General features: G+C 36.4%; 1 protein-coding gene across 1 annotated transcript in view; it reads right to left on the bottom strand.

Annotated features, from left to right (window-relative positions):
* Nucleotides 1-17,515, bottom strand: part of itpr1b (inositol 1,4,5-trisphosphate receptor, type 1b) — a 124,334-nt gene that overhangs the window by 93,652 nt on the left and 13,167 nt on the right. The window contains exons 4-13 of the mRNA XM_079597118.1: nucleotides 11,006-11,121; nucleotides 10,662-10,748; nucleotides 10,224-10,382; nucleotides 7,861-7,959; nucleotides 7,498-7,581; nucleotides 7,252-7,398; nucleotides 6,213-6,308; nucleotides 5,057-5,101; nucleotides 4,934-4,963; nucleotides 2,307-2,461 (exon numbers count right to left, since the gene is read on the bottom strand). Of these exons, the coding sequence (XP_079453244.1) occupies nucleotides 2,307-2,461; nucleotides 4,934-4,963; nucleotides 5,057-5,101; nucleotides 6,213-6,308; nucleotides 7,252-7,398; nucleotides 7,498-7,581; nucleotides 7,861-7,959; nucleotides 10,224-10,382; nucleotides 10,662-10,748; nucleotides 11,006-11,121 (1,018 nt within the window). The remainder of the gene's footprint in view (nucleotides 1-2,306; nucleotides 2,462-4,933; nucleotides 4,964-5,056; nucleotides 5,102-6,212; nucleotides 6,309-7,251; nucleotides 7,399-7,497; nucleotides 7,582-7,860; nucleotides 7,960-10,223; nucleotides 10,383-10,661; nucleotides 10,749-11,005; nucleotides 11,122-17,515) is intronic.

The following is a 17,515-nucleotide window of genomic DNA, read 5'->3' on the forward strand; positions in this document are numbered from 1 at the left end:
GATTCTAAATCAACAAAATACAAAAATTACGTATAAATACAATTTGATGGGGAAAAGAAACTTAATTATCATGAAAATAATAATAAAAATAATGCCACAATGGAAAACATGCTAAACGCTAAAATAAAACACTCACACACATGCATACACACACATATATATATATATATATATATATATATATATATATATATATATATATATATATATATATGTAAGGAATAATTGACGACAGGCCGAGGTGGTAATGCGGTCACGACGTGAAGCGAAGTTCCCCGTACGGTTCCCTGCATGTTTCCATTGATTGTGAAGCTAGACATTGAAAATTGCAGATCAAGTGCATGGGGCTGCATGCTTTTTCTTGTTATGAATTGTATCCTATTTTCCGTTATTACTGTTAACTACGCGAAGTGATATGGAACTGTAATGCGGTCAAGACCTGCCGGAACTACTTTAGCCTTGCAGTTCCCTGAAAATACACCTTACATATACTATATATATACATATATATATATATATATACACATACACACACCCGGTGTGAATCACATGAGAACATAATATGAATATATATGTGTGCGTTTATCTGTATGAATTCTCATATATATATATATATATATATGTGTGTGTGTGTGTGTGTGTGTGTGTGAGAACATTTCCAGGTTGTGTCCATACATATAAACACACACATGCGTATTATGTTCTCATGTGATTCACTCATTAAATCCTAAAACAGAATTTCCCTCACTACGTTCTGCTTCTGAGCAGTAAGGAAGATTACTTTATAAAAACACTTTCCAAGCGATTGCTCATATAAATAAGGGAATATGGGGGTGGGCGGTTACGCAACTTATTTTAACAACATGTTTCAACAACATGGAAAGATATCACGCTGGCAAAGTGCACGGTCACCCTGGTTTCCTGCCTCCGCACCCTGTCGGGACTTTCCTGGCTATTTTCAGAAAGAAAAGTCAGAATTTGCAGGTATCTGGATGAGGCAACACACACACACACACACACAATGTGACACGTGCACTCTCCACCCTGGAAGCATTTGGGTTTTGTGGTATACGGACAAAGGGTCTGATGTGATCTAGTGTGTGCAGTTTTCCACCTCTCTCCTGTTGTGTCACGCATGATTCATTGAGATGCAAGACATCATGAGGTCGACTTTCAGTACCAGGGAGATGCGTGTGTGCAAAACTACATCTTTCCCGTGACTTATATCCATAGCCATATGCATCAGACACACTAGTTTGTCTTCTCTTTCTGTTCACTTAGAGTTGTTTACGACTTCATTGAAATATCCTGCAGGCCTGAAGACAACATAACAACCAGCCACTGTCTGCCATTGGTCGAATCTCGAGTCTGGTCTTATTCCACTCCTCACAACTTTAACTGGCAACAGAATAAGAGCGAAATATAAGAGAAATGAATCTAGTGTGTATGGTGTGAACGCATCGGAAACAGGAACATTTACAGGTCACCCTTCCTCCTAAAAAATGACATTACATTTTGCATAAAAAAGACTTATTTTTTGCATTGTTCAATCATTGTAATTCATTTCCCCTCAAATTCTCTGTTATACTGTAAGGTTTATTTGGAATTCTAATCATTCTCAAAAACATTTAGGCCTGTAGTAATATTTACTTCTACAGTTAAACATCACACATTAAACTGTAAACATATTTTTGTTTAAATCAATCAAAACCAATTTAATATATAAATAATACATCATTATTTACTAAAAAAAGAGCACTATTTTTGCATAAGGGTGAGAATTTGGAGGTAAAATATGCTTAACTGTCATGAAAGATAGTCAAAAGTCAACTAAAGTAATTATAATGGACTTAAAACTACCATAATTTTCTTCAAGCCACGGTTCATTTCGATTTGCCTGTAAACATATGGTTAAAAATGTAGATTTAAAGGGATAGTTCACCCAAAAATTAAAATTCTGTCATCATTTACTCGCCCTCATCTTGTTTAAAACCTGTATGAATATCTTTCTAGTGCTGAACATAAAAGAAGATAGTTTGAAGAATGTTGCTAAGTAAACAGTCGATGGTCCCCATTGACTTCCATAGTATTTTTTTCTCCATACTATGGAAGTTAATGGGGCCCAAAAACTGTTTTGTTACCCATATCCATCTCAATATATGATGACCAATTTTCATTCTTGGGTGACCAATCAAGAGGGTTTTTATATCATCATTATATCAATAGCTTTGAACTGTAACTTTTAAACCTGTACAAGGTTATACCCTGACTTTACTGGTCTCCAGTTAGACTTTGGTGGAGTGTACCTGGGAACAAGGGAGTCTCCTCCTCTGAGGGTGGTCGGATCCAGCTCAAATATGGAGGAGATGTCATTGCCATCGGGGACGGACACGAGGCTGTACATGACCTTCTCGTTGGGTGTGCGCAGACGTGCTCGCAGGGCGTCATGTTCCGAGTCCAGCTAGTGGGGAGAGGAGACATTGTAACCATAGAGACGCATCACCTTGGCTGATTTATTGATCATGTGACTGAGAAAAAAAGTGATGCCATTAGCCGACAAAACAATCTTTGATTCGGGACATGTTTACAACTCTGCATGTGACCTGAAATTCCCCAAAGCCCTCATGCCCATACAGTTACAAGAACATGAAGAAGAATGTGAAATCTCTTGATCAGTCACATGTGGGTTCCAGCAAAACAAGACTTTAGTAGTCAATAATAAAGGTAACTGTTGTTGATTCTTAGTTACCTTCAAAGAAACTCTTTGATTTTATAAACTTGACCTAAGGGTCTGTTATCGGCAAACATAATGATTAACTTGAGATTTGTGTGCAGAGCTTATTAAGTACAAGCACACAAGCAACAGGAGGGACTGATGCTATATATCAAGTCATGGTGTTATACTGCCACCTACAGGTGCTGTGTTCGTGCTCACACTGGTTTACCCGTACCTATAGCGCCACCGTGTGGTTGGTTAAAGAAGACATTCTACAAATGATTGAACACCAACTGTCAAATCAATTAAAAAATAAATGATCTTTTCTGGGGTTTCTGCAGGTTTTATGAAGGTAAGGCATTTTCAAGACCTTTTTAAGACTAAGTAAAGACAATTTATGAAATATATTGAAGGGAATACAATACGTCATGTTCGCTACATGAAACGTCTAGGGATAAACACAATTAGTTGTATTAGCAGCACTTCAGAGTTTGAAAATACAACTTCCTACACATATCCATTACTTTTTAATTCATTAAAAAAATAAAAAAAAGTAGCTTGATTCGCTTTGTTTTTAACAACTAGAATATGGACATAACTTTTACTGTATCTTCTAAATCACACTTCAATAAAAATGATGTTCTTCCTCAGGATTTTTTTCGATTTCCAGTGCGGTTTTCTAAAGATTTTTAAATCAAGATTAGTTTACTGGAGATTTAATGATTTAACTCGAGAAAAAATAAAAATGTATATTAAAAAAAATAATAATTTGACCTGTCCCTGATTTTCTTATTATAAAAATCTTTAATGCAATTGGGTTTAAAAACAGAAATGTGATGCTTGTATTTTTTTTTAAAGCATTTACATTTTTTCTTCCACTTCAAAATATGAATTTGAGCTGAAAGGCTGCCAAAGTTGTAATTTTTGTGGTGGGACTACTGTGCTAGGTGAATTGATTTTTTTTTCTCTCTGTATGTAAACAGTCTCATTTCTGTATCCATGCAAAAGTTTGTTTTATATGATCATGATAGTTATAATACTTGATATAATTTTGCACCGAAAAGGTTGGTAGACCTTTTACATTTTCAATTACTAAATTGCTTTCATTGCAACCAATGTGGTTATTGCTAACTTTTAAAAAAAATTCGGTGAAGATAACACTGAAAAAATATAAATATATAAATTTTAGATGCATAATGAAATGAAAATTAGAAATGTTGTCAGGGCAACTAACTGAAAAAAAATATTTAAGGTTGAAGGACTAACCTTGCTAAAAAACTAAAACTAAAATAAATTAATTAAAACTATTTAGAAATGTCACACAAAAAATTTTAATTAGAAAAAAAAAATGTTCTTTAAACAATATCGAAAGCACATAACAAAATTACTAAAACTTAAATTAAAATTAGAATGAGACAAATAAAAAAAATAAAAAAAAGGTAATTCAAAATATGTGACCACAAAACCAGTCATGAGTCGCACGGGTATATTCGTGGCAATAGCCAACAATACATTGAATGGGTCAAAATTTCTCTTTTTCTTTTATGCCAAAAATCATTCAGATTTTAAGTAAAGATCATGTTCCATGAAGATATTTTGTAAATTTCCTACCGTAAATATATAAAACATTTATTTTTGTGAATGAATGCAGCACAATCGCGAACATAAATGGACAACTTTAAAGGTGATTTTCTCAATGTTTCGATTTTTCTGCACCCTCAGATTCCAGATAATCTGGAATTATCCATCATTTAAATAGTTGCAAATAGTTGTATCTCGGCCAAATATTGTCCAATCCTAACAAAAACCATACATCAATGGAAAGCTTATTTATTCAGCTTTCAGATGACGTATAAATATCAAAAAAAAAAATATATGGACCCGTGTAAATGGTTTTGTGGTCCAGGGTCACACATTACATTATATAGATATACTATTAAAATAACACTGATGCCCACAAATGCTGTTGATAGATCTTGTAAAGATATAATGAGCAACAAAATCAAACAAAGTTACAAAAAACACACAGACAATTCACAACCGCCATGCAAAGAGGATTATGGGTAGCTAAAGAGGCAGGGAGCAGGACAGGGGCATTCTTTGATTTGGGCATTTGACATGAAGATGAAGGTATAAGCCTGGTAAATGAGCAGGTCTACTTATCATCAGGTGCTAGACACAATTCCAGTTAAAAGCATCTTGAATAACTGATAGTACCTGGAAGTTAAAGGGTGAAAAATCCGCCACCTGAAGCAAGAAATAAAAATAAATAAAAAACAGCACACCATATAAAAACACACAGTACACAAGAATTGAACTAACAGAGTTAAAACCGCTTACAGATGAACGTGATTCCTGTGACTCTTCCACATAGTCAGGATTAACCTGTGAACGGATCAAAATCATCAAACACATCCTCAAAATTACAAATCACATCATTCTATTTGACAGGTAACTGATAAGGAAATGGATTGACTTATTAAGCATAACTTAATAAAGAAAGCGGGGGTCCTGATCTTTGAACAGGTTTACTTGGTTAGCAGGATATGTTTCGGAAACTTGACAAATAAGATTTTCCTTTCTTCAAAGCTTAAGGTCCCCATGACTTAAAAATTTTACATAATGCACATTCCTGGTCCAACAAAGAAAAAATCTCAGTAGCAGGGTTATTATCATTAACTAAACAATTAAAAACAATTTTGCTCATTTAAATAAAGATGAAATAAAATAAAAGTTAAATATTAAATGGAAAAACTTATGCTAAAGCATAAGAAAAACTAGTTTAAGCTGTAGCAGTGAAACTACTAACTGAACAAAACTAAACTAAAAGTGAAATAAAAAAAATACAAATATAATTTTTTTTTTACAAATATATATAATAAAAATGACATAAGCATATAACAAAAACAAAAATTAAAATGAAGAAATAAAAAATACTATAATAGTAAACAGTATAAATAATATATGATTACAATTCATAAACTTCATCTAAATGCATTAACTTGTTCCACCTATTAAATTAATGTTCATTTTCAACTCCTAAAATGCAAATCTGTCATATAAAGAGATTTTTTGTTGCATATCCTGTAAATTTTTTAAGTAAAAAGGGCTGCTGATGTAAAAAGAGCAAAATACTTGACTTTTTTATTGTTATAGGCTAGATTTTCCAGTACATATCTCAGGTTTATGTCCAAATATCCTTAAAATTATCCGTCTAACCAACCATGTTCAAAGAACAGTACCCTAGATGCGGTTAAACCTGCACTATGTAAGATTGAACCAATTTGGCGTCCAATTGAGCAAAACTGAGCTCAAGTGAGGTTTGAGGCTGTGACAGAAACATCCAGAGAGATGTTGAAAATCTTACACACTGCAGATTTCAGGCAGAGAATATCTAGAGGAAGTTAGTAAGGTTCCCTACCCAGAGAGAGATGTTAGTGCTGATCTGGGAACAGCTGAGAGATGATCCCGAGCTAGCAGAACACACCTCACTCACCTCTGCTGCCAGGTAGGATCCTGTGGCCAAGTGTTTAAACCTGAAAAGACTATTCCAGTAACCAGCGCCACCGCGACACGGGTCGTGCTGAACCACCTGAAAGATGAGACCGGGAGAAATGTCAATATAAGCTGCATCAAAACCAGCATACGAGACATTTAAAAGGCCATGAAACCAACAAATATATTATGCATGTTTTTTTAAGCTCACCCTAAAATACACAAATACATACAAATCCTGTGACAGCTATAATTTAATGCACAAATAAATGTCGTTCAGCCTCGAATATATATATAAGAGGCTTATTTTGCTACATTTTTACAAGCCGTTTGATCGGTCATATCACGGGGCTGTAGACCGGTTGCACTCACAGTGTGGATGATTCACATTTGTGTCGAAGACTCTGGATTTATGGAAGAGAACTTTTACAACACAGAAACAATCACTCAATTTTGAGCTATTAATGCATCTCTCAAAAATGTTATGCATTCGTCATAGGAAATCAACACATGCTCTCGAATAATTAAGCGAGGCGCCTTCTTATAGGATAAGGACATGCGGACTCATGAATAATTATGAGACACGACGAGTCATCGATGTACTATAGGTTTAAGAAAACGTCACATCCTGTAATGTCGACACAAAGGCTGAATCCGAAATCGCCCGAAATAGGGCGCTATTTGAGGGGACGGCCATTTGTAGTGGTGTCCGAAAGCATAGTGGACGTTGAGTGCACTCAATCAATCCCACAATGCACCGCAATAACGAGTGTGCAACCGATGTACGCTCAACGGCTGTCCGAATTCACTCACTCGTTTTCATTTATTCCTTCAAGTGAACAGTGGACTAACAGTGAATGAAGGTTTAGGGGGCGATTTCAGAGTCAGCCAAAGACTCATTTAAACCCGGAAGATGAAAATTAACTAGTTTTCTCCTACAACGAATGGTAGCATTGTATTCTATGATGTGCAACACCCATACCGCCATTAAAATCCCAGAAAATGTAGTTTAGTGTTTCATGACGAAACATGCAACTCACCTCCACTTCCCACAATGCTTTGCTGCTGGTGGCAGAGGTGGCGGACTGGCGGCCAGTGGTTCGTAAGAACACATGTTGCTTCTTCCTGTGTTCATCGCAAGTGAGAAACTTCTCCTGCTCGGCATGAAACAGCCGAACCACGTCACCCTTAGCAAACGGAAAGAAGGAATTAGCACCATCGCGTTCTGAAAACTGCCTAGATGATCCTTCAACGACGACTCCAAGAACTATATGTGATGCGTTTACCCCTTTAAGAATGATTTCTTTGTTGTCACTCCATTTCATAAATAAAACAATCTTCCAGCTAGTGTTGCAGTTCACCGAGTTCACCTGAGAAGAACGGAGGAGAAAGAGAGTCTTAAAATAAACTATGGTATTTTTTGAACATTAGCACTTACTAAAAACTATAATTTACAATACAGAGGTATTCTGGCAGAGAAAGTGGATCTTAAATTAGGGTTATCATAGCATAAAAGCCCTCACGCTAACATTTTTATGCAGCTAAAGCTAATTTACAGACATAATGTTTCCATTTAAACCACTTATTGCAAGGCTGGTGTAATACACATCAGCACAAACAGATAAAACTGAAGGAAAAAGCCGGCAAACCTCGTTGCATCCAGGATTGTCCACTAACTGATGGGTGCTGGCGTGCAGAGGCTGTCCTGCGTTTACTGGATTCAAAACCACTTTATCCCCAATCACAACCTAAAAGAGAAAAATTAAACTCAAAATTAAAACGCATTTTGTGAAGTAATTGTGCAAGGTTGTTGCACGTGCAAAACTAAGAATGACAGGGTGTCCCTCATCACTGTTTATGTGACTTCCATGAAAGTGACAACATATACTTTTGTGGGAACAGAAGTGTAGCTAGGAAAATAAGTAAATATCTAATTAAATAAGTAAACAAAACAAGTACATTAATATTTCATCGGGCACACACAAGCATAAACATGACGATCATTCTCTGCACACAGCATAAAATCAGAAATAATTAACAAAATGAACAAAAAGTATAATAAATAAGAATAAGATATAATGTATAAATTGTTTTTATTAATTAACATTATATATTAAATCAAACAATAAATATATTAACATTAAATAAATAATATTGTTCTATTTTTTTCCACCGGTCAAAGATGATATTGAAATTACAACTATATAACTAAATTACTCCCATAAAACTGCACAACTTAAGACTGAGTGACACATACAAGATTCAATAATGCATCTACACAGAAGATATTTATGTGTTATATAGCAATCTAATAACTAGGCTCAAAATAAAGGTGAAAATTGAATATATTTATGGTCACCATAAATATCAAAAAGGACAATTCTTCTTTTATGGAACGTTGGAGTATTTATTATAAATGGTTTATCGGTGCACAGCATTATTTATTTTTTTATTCAAGCTATAATAATTTATATAATATAATTATTCTAAGCTATAATATAATTTTTTATCAAAATAACTTCTCCCTCTTTGAGCAACTCTTCTCTTCTCTGATGATGTTTACTGGCACGAGGGCGGGGCAACCTGTCACTCACATGAGATCCACCAATAACAAACCACAACCATCCAATCAAATCCCAATGGACAAAATCAAGTCCCGCCCTACATCATTTCTTATTCGAGAAGCTGTTTAACTCTGATATACGTCACAATAGGGAAGAAAAGGCTATCCCAAGTCTAAAGCTCAATTAGTTCATTTCACAAACTGCTTTTGAATGTATAGCTCAAGATTACCATACATTTATATCTCTTGTCGTGCCTCAGTTTTGCACATATTTATATCCAACAAGACCAGGCTGAGTTCAGTTTCAAAGTATTGCCGTGGTTTTCCATGATGGGGGCTCAGAGTCAGTGGCGCTCTCTCCCACAGAGGCCATTTTGAATGCCATTAGCAGGGGAATTCAATGCTGTGAGCTTTGACATGTAACGGTCATTGGGATGTTATGTAAAAAACCACTTTCCCCCAGAGATCAGCAGCGGATGACACCCTAATGGCCCCCATGCAACTACATCTAAATGGAGCAAATGGAGAATGTTTTATGCCTGGTTCTGTTCAGATCATATCTTTTCCGGAGGCTTAAAGGTTGTAACTACAGTTCAGGCCATTTAGAGCCCCTAGTGAATAGCACAGTCTGTTTGACATCACAGGTCCATTAGTTACGAATTCAGCCTCGCACCAAGGAATTCCTCGCTTGAAAACAAGTGTGAGGTTCTGAATTTATACGATTTGGCCCAATTTGCAGGACATTATTTCTCATCGCTGAGCATCTCCGCAGAAACTGCCTTTAGCCCCACAGAGATTACGATATATACACTAATGTTCAATAATTTGGGGTCAGTACGATCTTTTTATAACTTTTTTTTTAAGAAAGGATGCATTAAACAAAACTGACAGTAAATACATTTATATTGTTACAAATAAATGCTATTCTTTTGAATGTGCAAGTAATCAAAGAATCCTGAGGGGGAAAAGTATCATGGTTTCCACAAAAATATAAACTTTTTTCAACATCGATGATAATAACAAGAAATGTTTCTTGAGCATCAAATCAGCACATCAGAATGATTTCTGAAGGATCATGTGACACTGAAGCCTGGAGTAATGATGCTGAAACTTCAGCTTTGCTTCACAGGAATAAATTACATTTTAGATTGTATTAAAATAGAACATTTTTATTTTAAATTGTAATAATATTTCACAATATTACAGTTTTTGCTGTTTTTAGCACACACAAAAGTTTTTTCAAAAACATAAAAAAATCTTACTGACCCCAAACTTTTGAATGGGAGACATTATGTGCATGTTAAGAGAACAAGGCTTTGCAAATTTGCCAACTAGAATTGTTTCCACACTTAAATGGTACTGTAAATATGGCACTATGGATAGAGGACAGCACAATTGCACAAAACCTGAGCCCAGTTAACCGTCTAAACTGTGTATGTTTCCACTCACACTGTCTCCTATGGAGCGGAGTTTGTAAAAGGGCTGTATGTAGAACCAGGAGCCTTCGTTTCCAGCTGAGTCCAGCGTCACACGCATGGCGTTCTTCTCCAGCAGAGCAGGCAGTCGTTTATTCACAGTAAGGTACTTATTGCTTTTTAAATGCAACAGCTGTGAAACGGAGAACACACAAACTTCTGATATTAATAGCGCAAACAAACATTTTTTTACAAAAAGCTGGTATACCAATGAAACCCCTTTAGCTATACACATGAACATAATTAAGGCCGCATGCTGAGGTCACATGACACTGCCTTATAATAAAATTAATTATGAAGAGCGATTATGAATGCAAGCTCAATGACACTGAACAATGGACTTCTGTCCTGCCAAGTCCTCAGTGGCACAGTGAGATCTCTCTGCCTCCCGTCTGCCAGCTGGCTGACCTACCTGCATAACGTTTCCGTACTGTATCACCGATCCCAGCAGCTTCCGGTTTTCCGACTCGTTCTGTTTCTTCTCTAGATCAGCAGCATGCTGAAAAACAGAGGTGACAATGCAGATTAAAAAGACGAAAAACATAAATGAAAGTGAATTAAAAGTTTATAAAACAACATTTAAATCAACAATCATTTGATATACTGCATGTAATGAAAATCAACAATATATTTAATGGATTTAAGTATTTAAGTCCAATTAAATTCAAGATTTTATATCATACCCAAGTAGCATAAACGCCCAGATCCATAAAACCATGTTGCACAAAACCAAAATGTGTAACGTATTGAACTCACATGTAGTTTGTTGAGTAGCACGGTGTCTGTGGTGCTGTTGCCACCAGGTTTTGCTGCTTTCCAGAACTGTTTCTGGGCCGAGTACCTGTTCATTGGACACAACCTGAACAGACAGTCTGGAAGGGAAAACAGTAAATCAGAGTTTAAAAAAAAAAAAAAAAAAAAATGTGTACATACACCCACAGTCTCATCAAGAAGGCTCAAGTACCACTTCATCAACACCAAACCAGAAATCAATTAGATAGTTAGAGTTTTTCCCCCCAAGCAAAGAAACCATCATTTCAACTAGGGCTGGAACTAATGATTATTTTTATAATCGAGTAATCTGTCGACTATTTTCTCGATTAATCGGATGAAAAATCGAAAAAAACATTGTACATTGACATTTTTCTTTATTAAAGTCATTTTAATCCATTATTTTAAACAATGTGTAATATGAAGCCTATGAAAACAAATGTACACAATGTAGGCTATGCTGTACATTATAAGAAAAGGGTTAAAATACAAACATTACATTCTACACCTAAAACCTGATTTCTTACTATGTTAAAGCAGACATTAAAATGACTAAATTGAAAAGACAAAGGAACAAAAAAATTTAACTTGTACGAGATATGAAGAACACACACATTCACTCGTCTGAACATAGTAATTATATTACATTATATTAAATAGCTTGAATGGTGGGTTCAGTATTGTTTTATATAACTTATCATTTGCAGTGTCCCTATTAGCATTGGGTTTAAATCCAAAATATTGCCAAATAGGCGTTTTTACAATTAGCTTTGAAACCAAATCTTCTGCCATCGTCTTGTCAGTCAGCTCCTCACTCTCAATGAAATCGGACTCCTGCTGCGAATCTTGTTCGGCTCAAGCTGAATTGATCAGGTTTTGAACTGTCGTTACTGTTCTCTAACTGATTTTTATCACTATAAAAAAAAGCCAGTGGGAGGCGGTGCCGCAGTGGGCAAGTGATGTAACCAATGCTGCGGCTAAACACTGTGTAACACCGGTAACACCGACTTTCGCACCAAAAACAACCTCTGACCCAACATATGACGTAGGACGTAGGTGTAGCATAAGCTTAGGTGAGAGTTGAAGAATGCATAAACAAAGAGGATAGAATTATATCCGGACGAATTATAAGTCTAAAACTGAATGAGGATTTCAATATAAGAGAAGAGGAGCTACGTACTACGTCAGGTCAGAGGTCACCCTTCCGCTGGAACACGGCTCTCTCGTGAACCCAAGTACGGCCATTGTCGGAAGCCAGTGATTCTACATAATTAAATTATAAATATGGATATTCTTCTTAAAAAAGCGCATCGCTTCACTTCAGAAGGCATTTATTAGCCCCCTGGAGCCGTTTGGATTACTTTCATGATGGATGGATGGCTTTTTGGAGATTAAAAAGCCTGGTTGTATTCAAAAACTCTGGCTCTATACAATGCCATCACAAAGAGCCAGGATATTATTTAATAGAACTCCTATTGTGTTCGGATGAACGAAGAAAGTCATATACACCTGGCTTGAGGGTGAGGAAATTATGGGATAATATTCCTTTTTTGGTGAACTATTTCTTTTATTTAAAAAGTAAAATGCAATAAATTATTTATTATAAAGAAAATGAAAATCTTTTCAAGTTCCTCTGGAAACTGCTTAAGTTTCACTGAAGTTGAACTAACTAAAGTTGACCTTTCAAACATGAAACAAAAACTGCAATATATCCATCAGTACTGATTCACCAAGGTGTATTTAGCCATTCTTAGAAAGGATAATCAGGTTCATTTGAGACATTGTGGCCCATTTAATTGTGCTCTTTACTATTCTGTTAAATGATGAGGGTGCCTGTGACTGCAGGCACAGCCGACTAGAACAATTCATTTACTTTCCAAAGGAGAGGACAAGACAAGAGGACTTGTCTCACATTAGTTAAATGACTGGGTCACATTCCCAGTTTAACTCCAAAAGGCGACTTGAATTAAACACACCCCAACCATAGTTTCCAGTAAAATACAATTGATATGCTACAAATTGCAACTGGTGCATATAAGTTGCAATCGAAGTAAGAACTGATGCAGAGTTTTTATTTTTTATAGACATGAATGGTCAATCAAATCATGTTTACACAGCAGTAACAAAAGCTGTTGTAACTATGGTAATCTGGCAGAAACTATGGTTACCATGGTATATTTTTGTGAGGTACAGCATGTTTAAGCCAGCGGGTTATGGTCCTTGCTAACCAGTTGGTGTTTCCCACATTACAGCCTTCCTCAGGGTAGAGAAAGCTCTTCTTGTCACACATATAAACTTTGAGAATGAGATGCTATTAAGCTAACCATGGTTACGTTCCTTGGAAAAGCAGTTACAATGTTATCATGATGGGATAGGACTGCACTGAGAGCCAGGCTACCTGACAGCGTGTAAAAGGAACGAAAGAGTAACAGGATGGGAGGGAAGACACGCAAGAGGACATGATTAAGTGTGACGGGTAAAAATAGCACTATGTCCGCAGAGCGACTGAGAAATGCGGCCAACACTAACGCTAGCGCTCAGGGATTAGCGGCCAGGGAATGAGAGGGGGGGGGGATAAGAAGAAACACTGAAGGACTGGAGGTTGAAAGTTAGGAGAGGAGGATGTAAGGAGAAAGTGGGACAGAGGATGACGGTGAGAAGAGGAATGGAAGGAATGATGAAAGAGAAATATGCTGCTAAGGGGCAACGCTAGGTCAAACTAAGAGATGAGAGGGAGTTAGCATGCTAATCCACAGAGAGAGAGTCATACCACAACAAAACACTAGGCTATCAAACAATTATGAACACAATAAAATGCACAATTATAACAGGAACCCCTAAGCGTGATGCTACAGTACCACCACTCCATTTAGCATGCTTTTACAATAGCACTAAATGTATTAGTATTTTGTCCAGAAACATTAACATTAGGGCTAATAGCCTACCAATAGATCAATAATATTTTCATGAAATGGCAGATAACACATAAATGGCTGATTTTAAAATGCTCTAATATTAAAAATAAAGAATCAACCCCATTTAAAATGTTGCGAGTGAATATAGGCAATAAAACCACTTTTTAAAGACCACTTAACTTTAAGTGACCATTAGATGACCATAAAGGTAATCTCAATGTAACAAAAAAAGGAGCATGAACAATTAACTTTTAATTATTTATTTTTTTACATTTTTCACTTACGGGTGAACTATCCCTTTAAAAGCAATTCAACAGACACTTTTTTTTTTACATCAAACGTGTTATGTCTGTTCCAGTGCCAACAAAAACAACTTTCTATGTTCACTCTCACTTCTTTTTCTGTAGTAATCAAAACGGGTCTGAGATACAACACCCTGTCTGGCGTCTGATGAACAATTAAGAGGATACACCTTCGGGAAATGGTTTAACATACTGTAGCAGACCTTCAACTGAAGACACTTTTCTTAAAAATGACTGAAAATACATCAGTTGGAGTCTAATGGCTGATTCACTTCAGTCTATTAAGCATCATGTTTTGCAGCTTTAAAAAGCATCTGTTAGATATGAATGGGTTAGCAAAGCTCTCAGAGACACCAGTCAGTGATCACTATATTGTTGCCATTGTTGCCCTGACTGTGGTCATTGGTAAAATTCACAGGACAAAAAAACGTAATGGCTCCTTTTTAACTGAGGCCAATACGCTAGTATGCCACTGCTCATCAGAGGACCCTGGGACTACATTTGTGGCCTTGACCCAGGATCAGAAAGGAAGGGCAAACTTTTGAATGACACTCTAAGGCTATCTGGAAAGCAGGCCTTTTAAACAGCTTAAGCAGGCTATTAATACCATGAGGGATCTAAAGATTTAGCGGTGACACTCTCTCGAAGCAGAAGTACAGTGAACAAAGCCCGGCCACTAGTGTTCTGCTACAGCTCCCTGAAGAAAGCAAAAAAGGATTCTTGTATGATTGATCATCAACCAATCAGATTTGAGGAACAAGTTTGCGGCTTATTTTAAGTTTAGGCCTACAACCAGGGTTTGGTGCTTCGACATCGGTCTAATTCACCGATAATTTCCCTCTGATTTTGGGGATAAGTTATGGGTAGGGTTAGGACTAAATCTTCGGTCAGGAATGTGGTTCCAGGATCAACCAAATATGTTGCTCCAGGAAAATGTCTTACTTGGCAAAGTCCTGGTGACCTGAATATCTCAAATCTAGCCATTCACACAAAACAACCACTCAAGCAAACAAGGTAACATATTGTAAATGTATTTGACATTTAGGCTGAGGTCATGGTCTATAGTTTCAGCTTTATCTCTGGTAAAATCGTAGGCCTGATGTGTGTGTCCACCTACACAGCTGTGTCTCATTAATCAAACAGGAAGTGCATCAGCAGATGTGTGTTCAGTGGTGTGTAGCAGCTGCTGAGAAACCCGCAACTGCATTTAGCACAATAACATTTGCTAAACATTTATTTATTCAACCCTAAGAAGAACATTTACCTCAAGGACATTTACACATTGTCCATCCTTGGCTAGGGATTTTTTTTTTTTTGGAGCTGGGAGCAGGTGACCATGACTATATCTCTATCATCATGACACAAGAGCTCCATTGTTCCAGCCTCTGACTCTATTTCAAGACCAAGTCCAAAATACTCTAATTTAGACATTCAATAACAACAACAAAACATCCAGCCTGGCATATAAACATGGCACAGAGTCTTGAAACTTACTCAAGAAAAAGCTGGGGTTTTCTTTACAAAATGACTGCTAAAAATTATTTTTCTTTTTTTTCAAACCATATCTATTACACTAAACACAACTCTATAAACTACACTTGTGAAAACAGCTGAGCCACTTTCACATTCACACCACAGAGAAAAGCAGTTAGGTTAGTATGAAACAATGCTTCCCTGTGAACAGCGTTTGAACTGTGAACCCTCTGCTAGTTACACTTTCAGTTCACTTTAGTCCAGCAGAAAATTCAACACATGCTTCACCACAAGATTATGACTATAAACACCCGCAGCTGGTTACTGTAAGACTTTATGTGCATATCTGCAGCGTTCGGTGCAGCTAATGTTATTCAAAGCCAGTAATGAAATGGGTACTTTTCCTAATATTTGCATATGGTATCAGTAATAATGTGACAGCCATCTACTGCGTTCACAGCTAACAGTTCAGAAGAGCTCTAGTCATGATCAGAGCAAACACGGCCTTGCTATATCACAAACTCATCAAGGCACTTTGTATTTGCATAGATACATCCAATTAAGTCTAATTTCCATCAATGGCACTGTAGAATGTTTCAACAATGCAGCCATAAATGTGTTTGGCTCATGTCCTAAAGGGTGAAAATATTTTTTAATATTTCAATATAATGTGTTGGATTGTGGCCATATATACAGTGCTATGCATAAGTTTAGACACCCCTGCTGAAGTTGCCTAAAAAAAGGAATTAAAAATCATCTTTTGGAAATTGAAATTAATGACTTAATTAAAAATGTTTTGAAAAATTCAACCTTTAAGGACACCAATTTTCTTTGTGAAGGAATAATGTATCGTAAATAAACACATGTTCTACCTTAAAATACAGGGTGCATAAGTCAGGACATTACTATGTTAAATTCCCATTCCCATTTTTATTTTTAAAGGCCAGTTATTTCATGGATCCAGGATACTATGCATCCTTCCTGATAAAGTTCCCTTGGCCTTCGGAATTAAATTAGCCCCACATCATCACATAACCTTCACCATACCTAGAGATTGGCATGGGGTACTTTCCATAAGATCATCTCTCAATGCAAATCAAACCAGCTATTAGGCTAACTAAAAAGTACCCCATGCCAATCTCTAGTATGGTGAAGGTTATGTGATGATGTGCGACAATTTTAATTTCAAAGGCCAAGGGAACTTTATCAGGAAGGATGCATAGTATCCTGGATCCATGAAATAACTGGCCTTTAAAAATAAAAAATCTGCCTGCCTTTATGGGAATTTAACATAGGGGTGTCCTGACTTATGTACCCTGTATTTTAATAAACAACATTTATTTATGATACATTATTCATTCACAAAGAAAATGTGTGTCCTTAAATGTTGGATTTTTCCTCATTTTTTTAATTAAGGGAATTTAATTTCCAAAAGATTATTTTTTATTCCTCTATACACACAAACACACACACACACACATTTGGAGACTGAGTTTTGGCAGACTGAAATCATTTCGTAAAAGCTCAGGGTGTCAAGTTAGACAGGAGATGTGTAGATGATAGATGACAAAAGCCTGAAACAGGAGCTGGGTGGAGAATAGCTGAAGGAGGAGGCCATCTTTATGTTACAGTGTATGAAGAAGTGTGAATGGTTATAGCTGCCAGTGTCACAAAGAAGAGTGTGAGCGAACTGGTAAGGAAATACTAAGTGAATACTACTATTCAACAACCGACATAAACTGAACAAATTTCACAGACATTTGACAAACAGAAATGGAATAATGAGTCTCTGAACAGAGCTGGGA

Source organism: Phoxinus phoxinus (assembly GCF_949152265.1).
Source record: "Phoxinus phoxinus genome assembly, chromosome: 22".
NCBI lineage: Eukaryota > Metazoa > Chordata > Actinopteri > Cypriniformes > Leuciscidae > Phoxinus > Phoxinus phoxinus.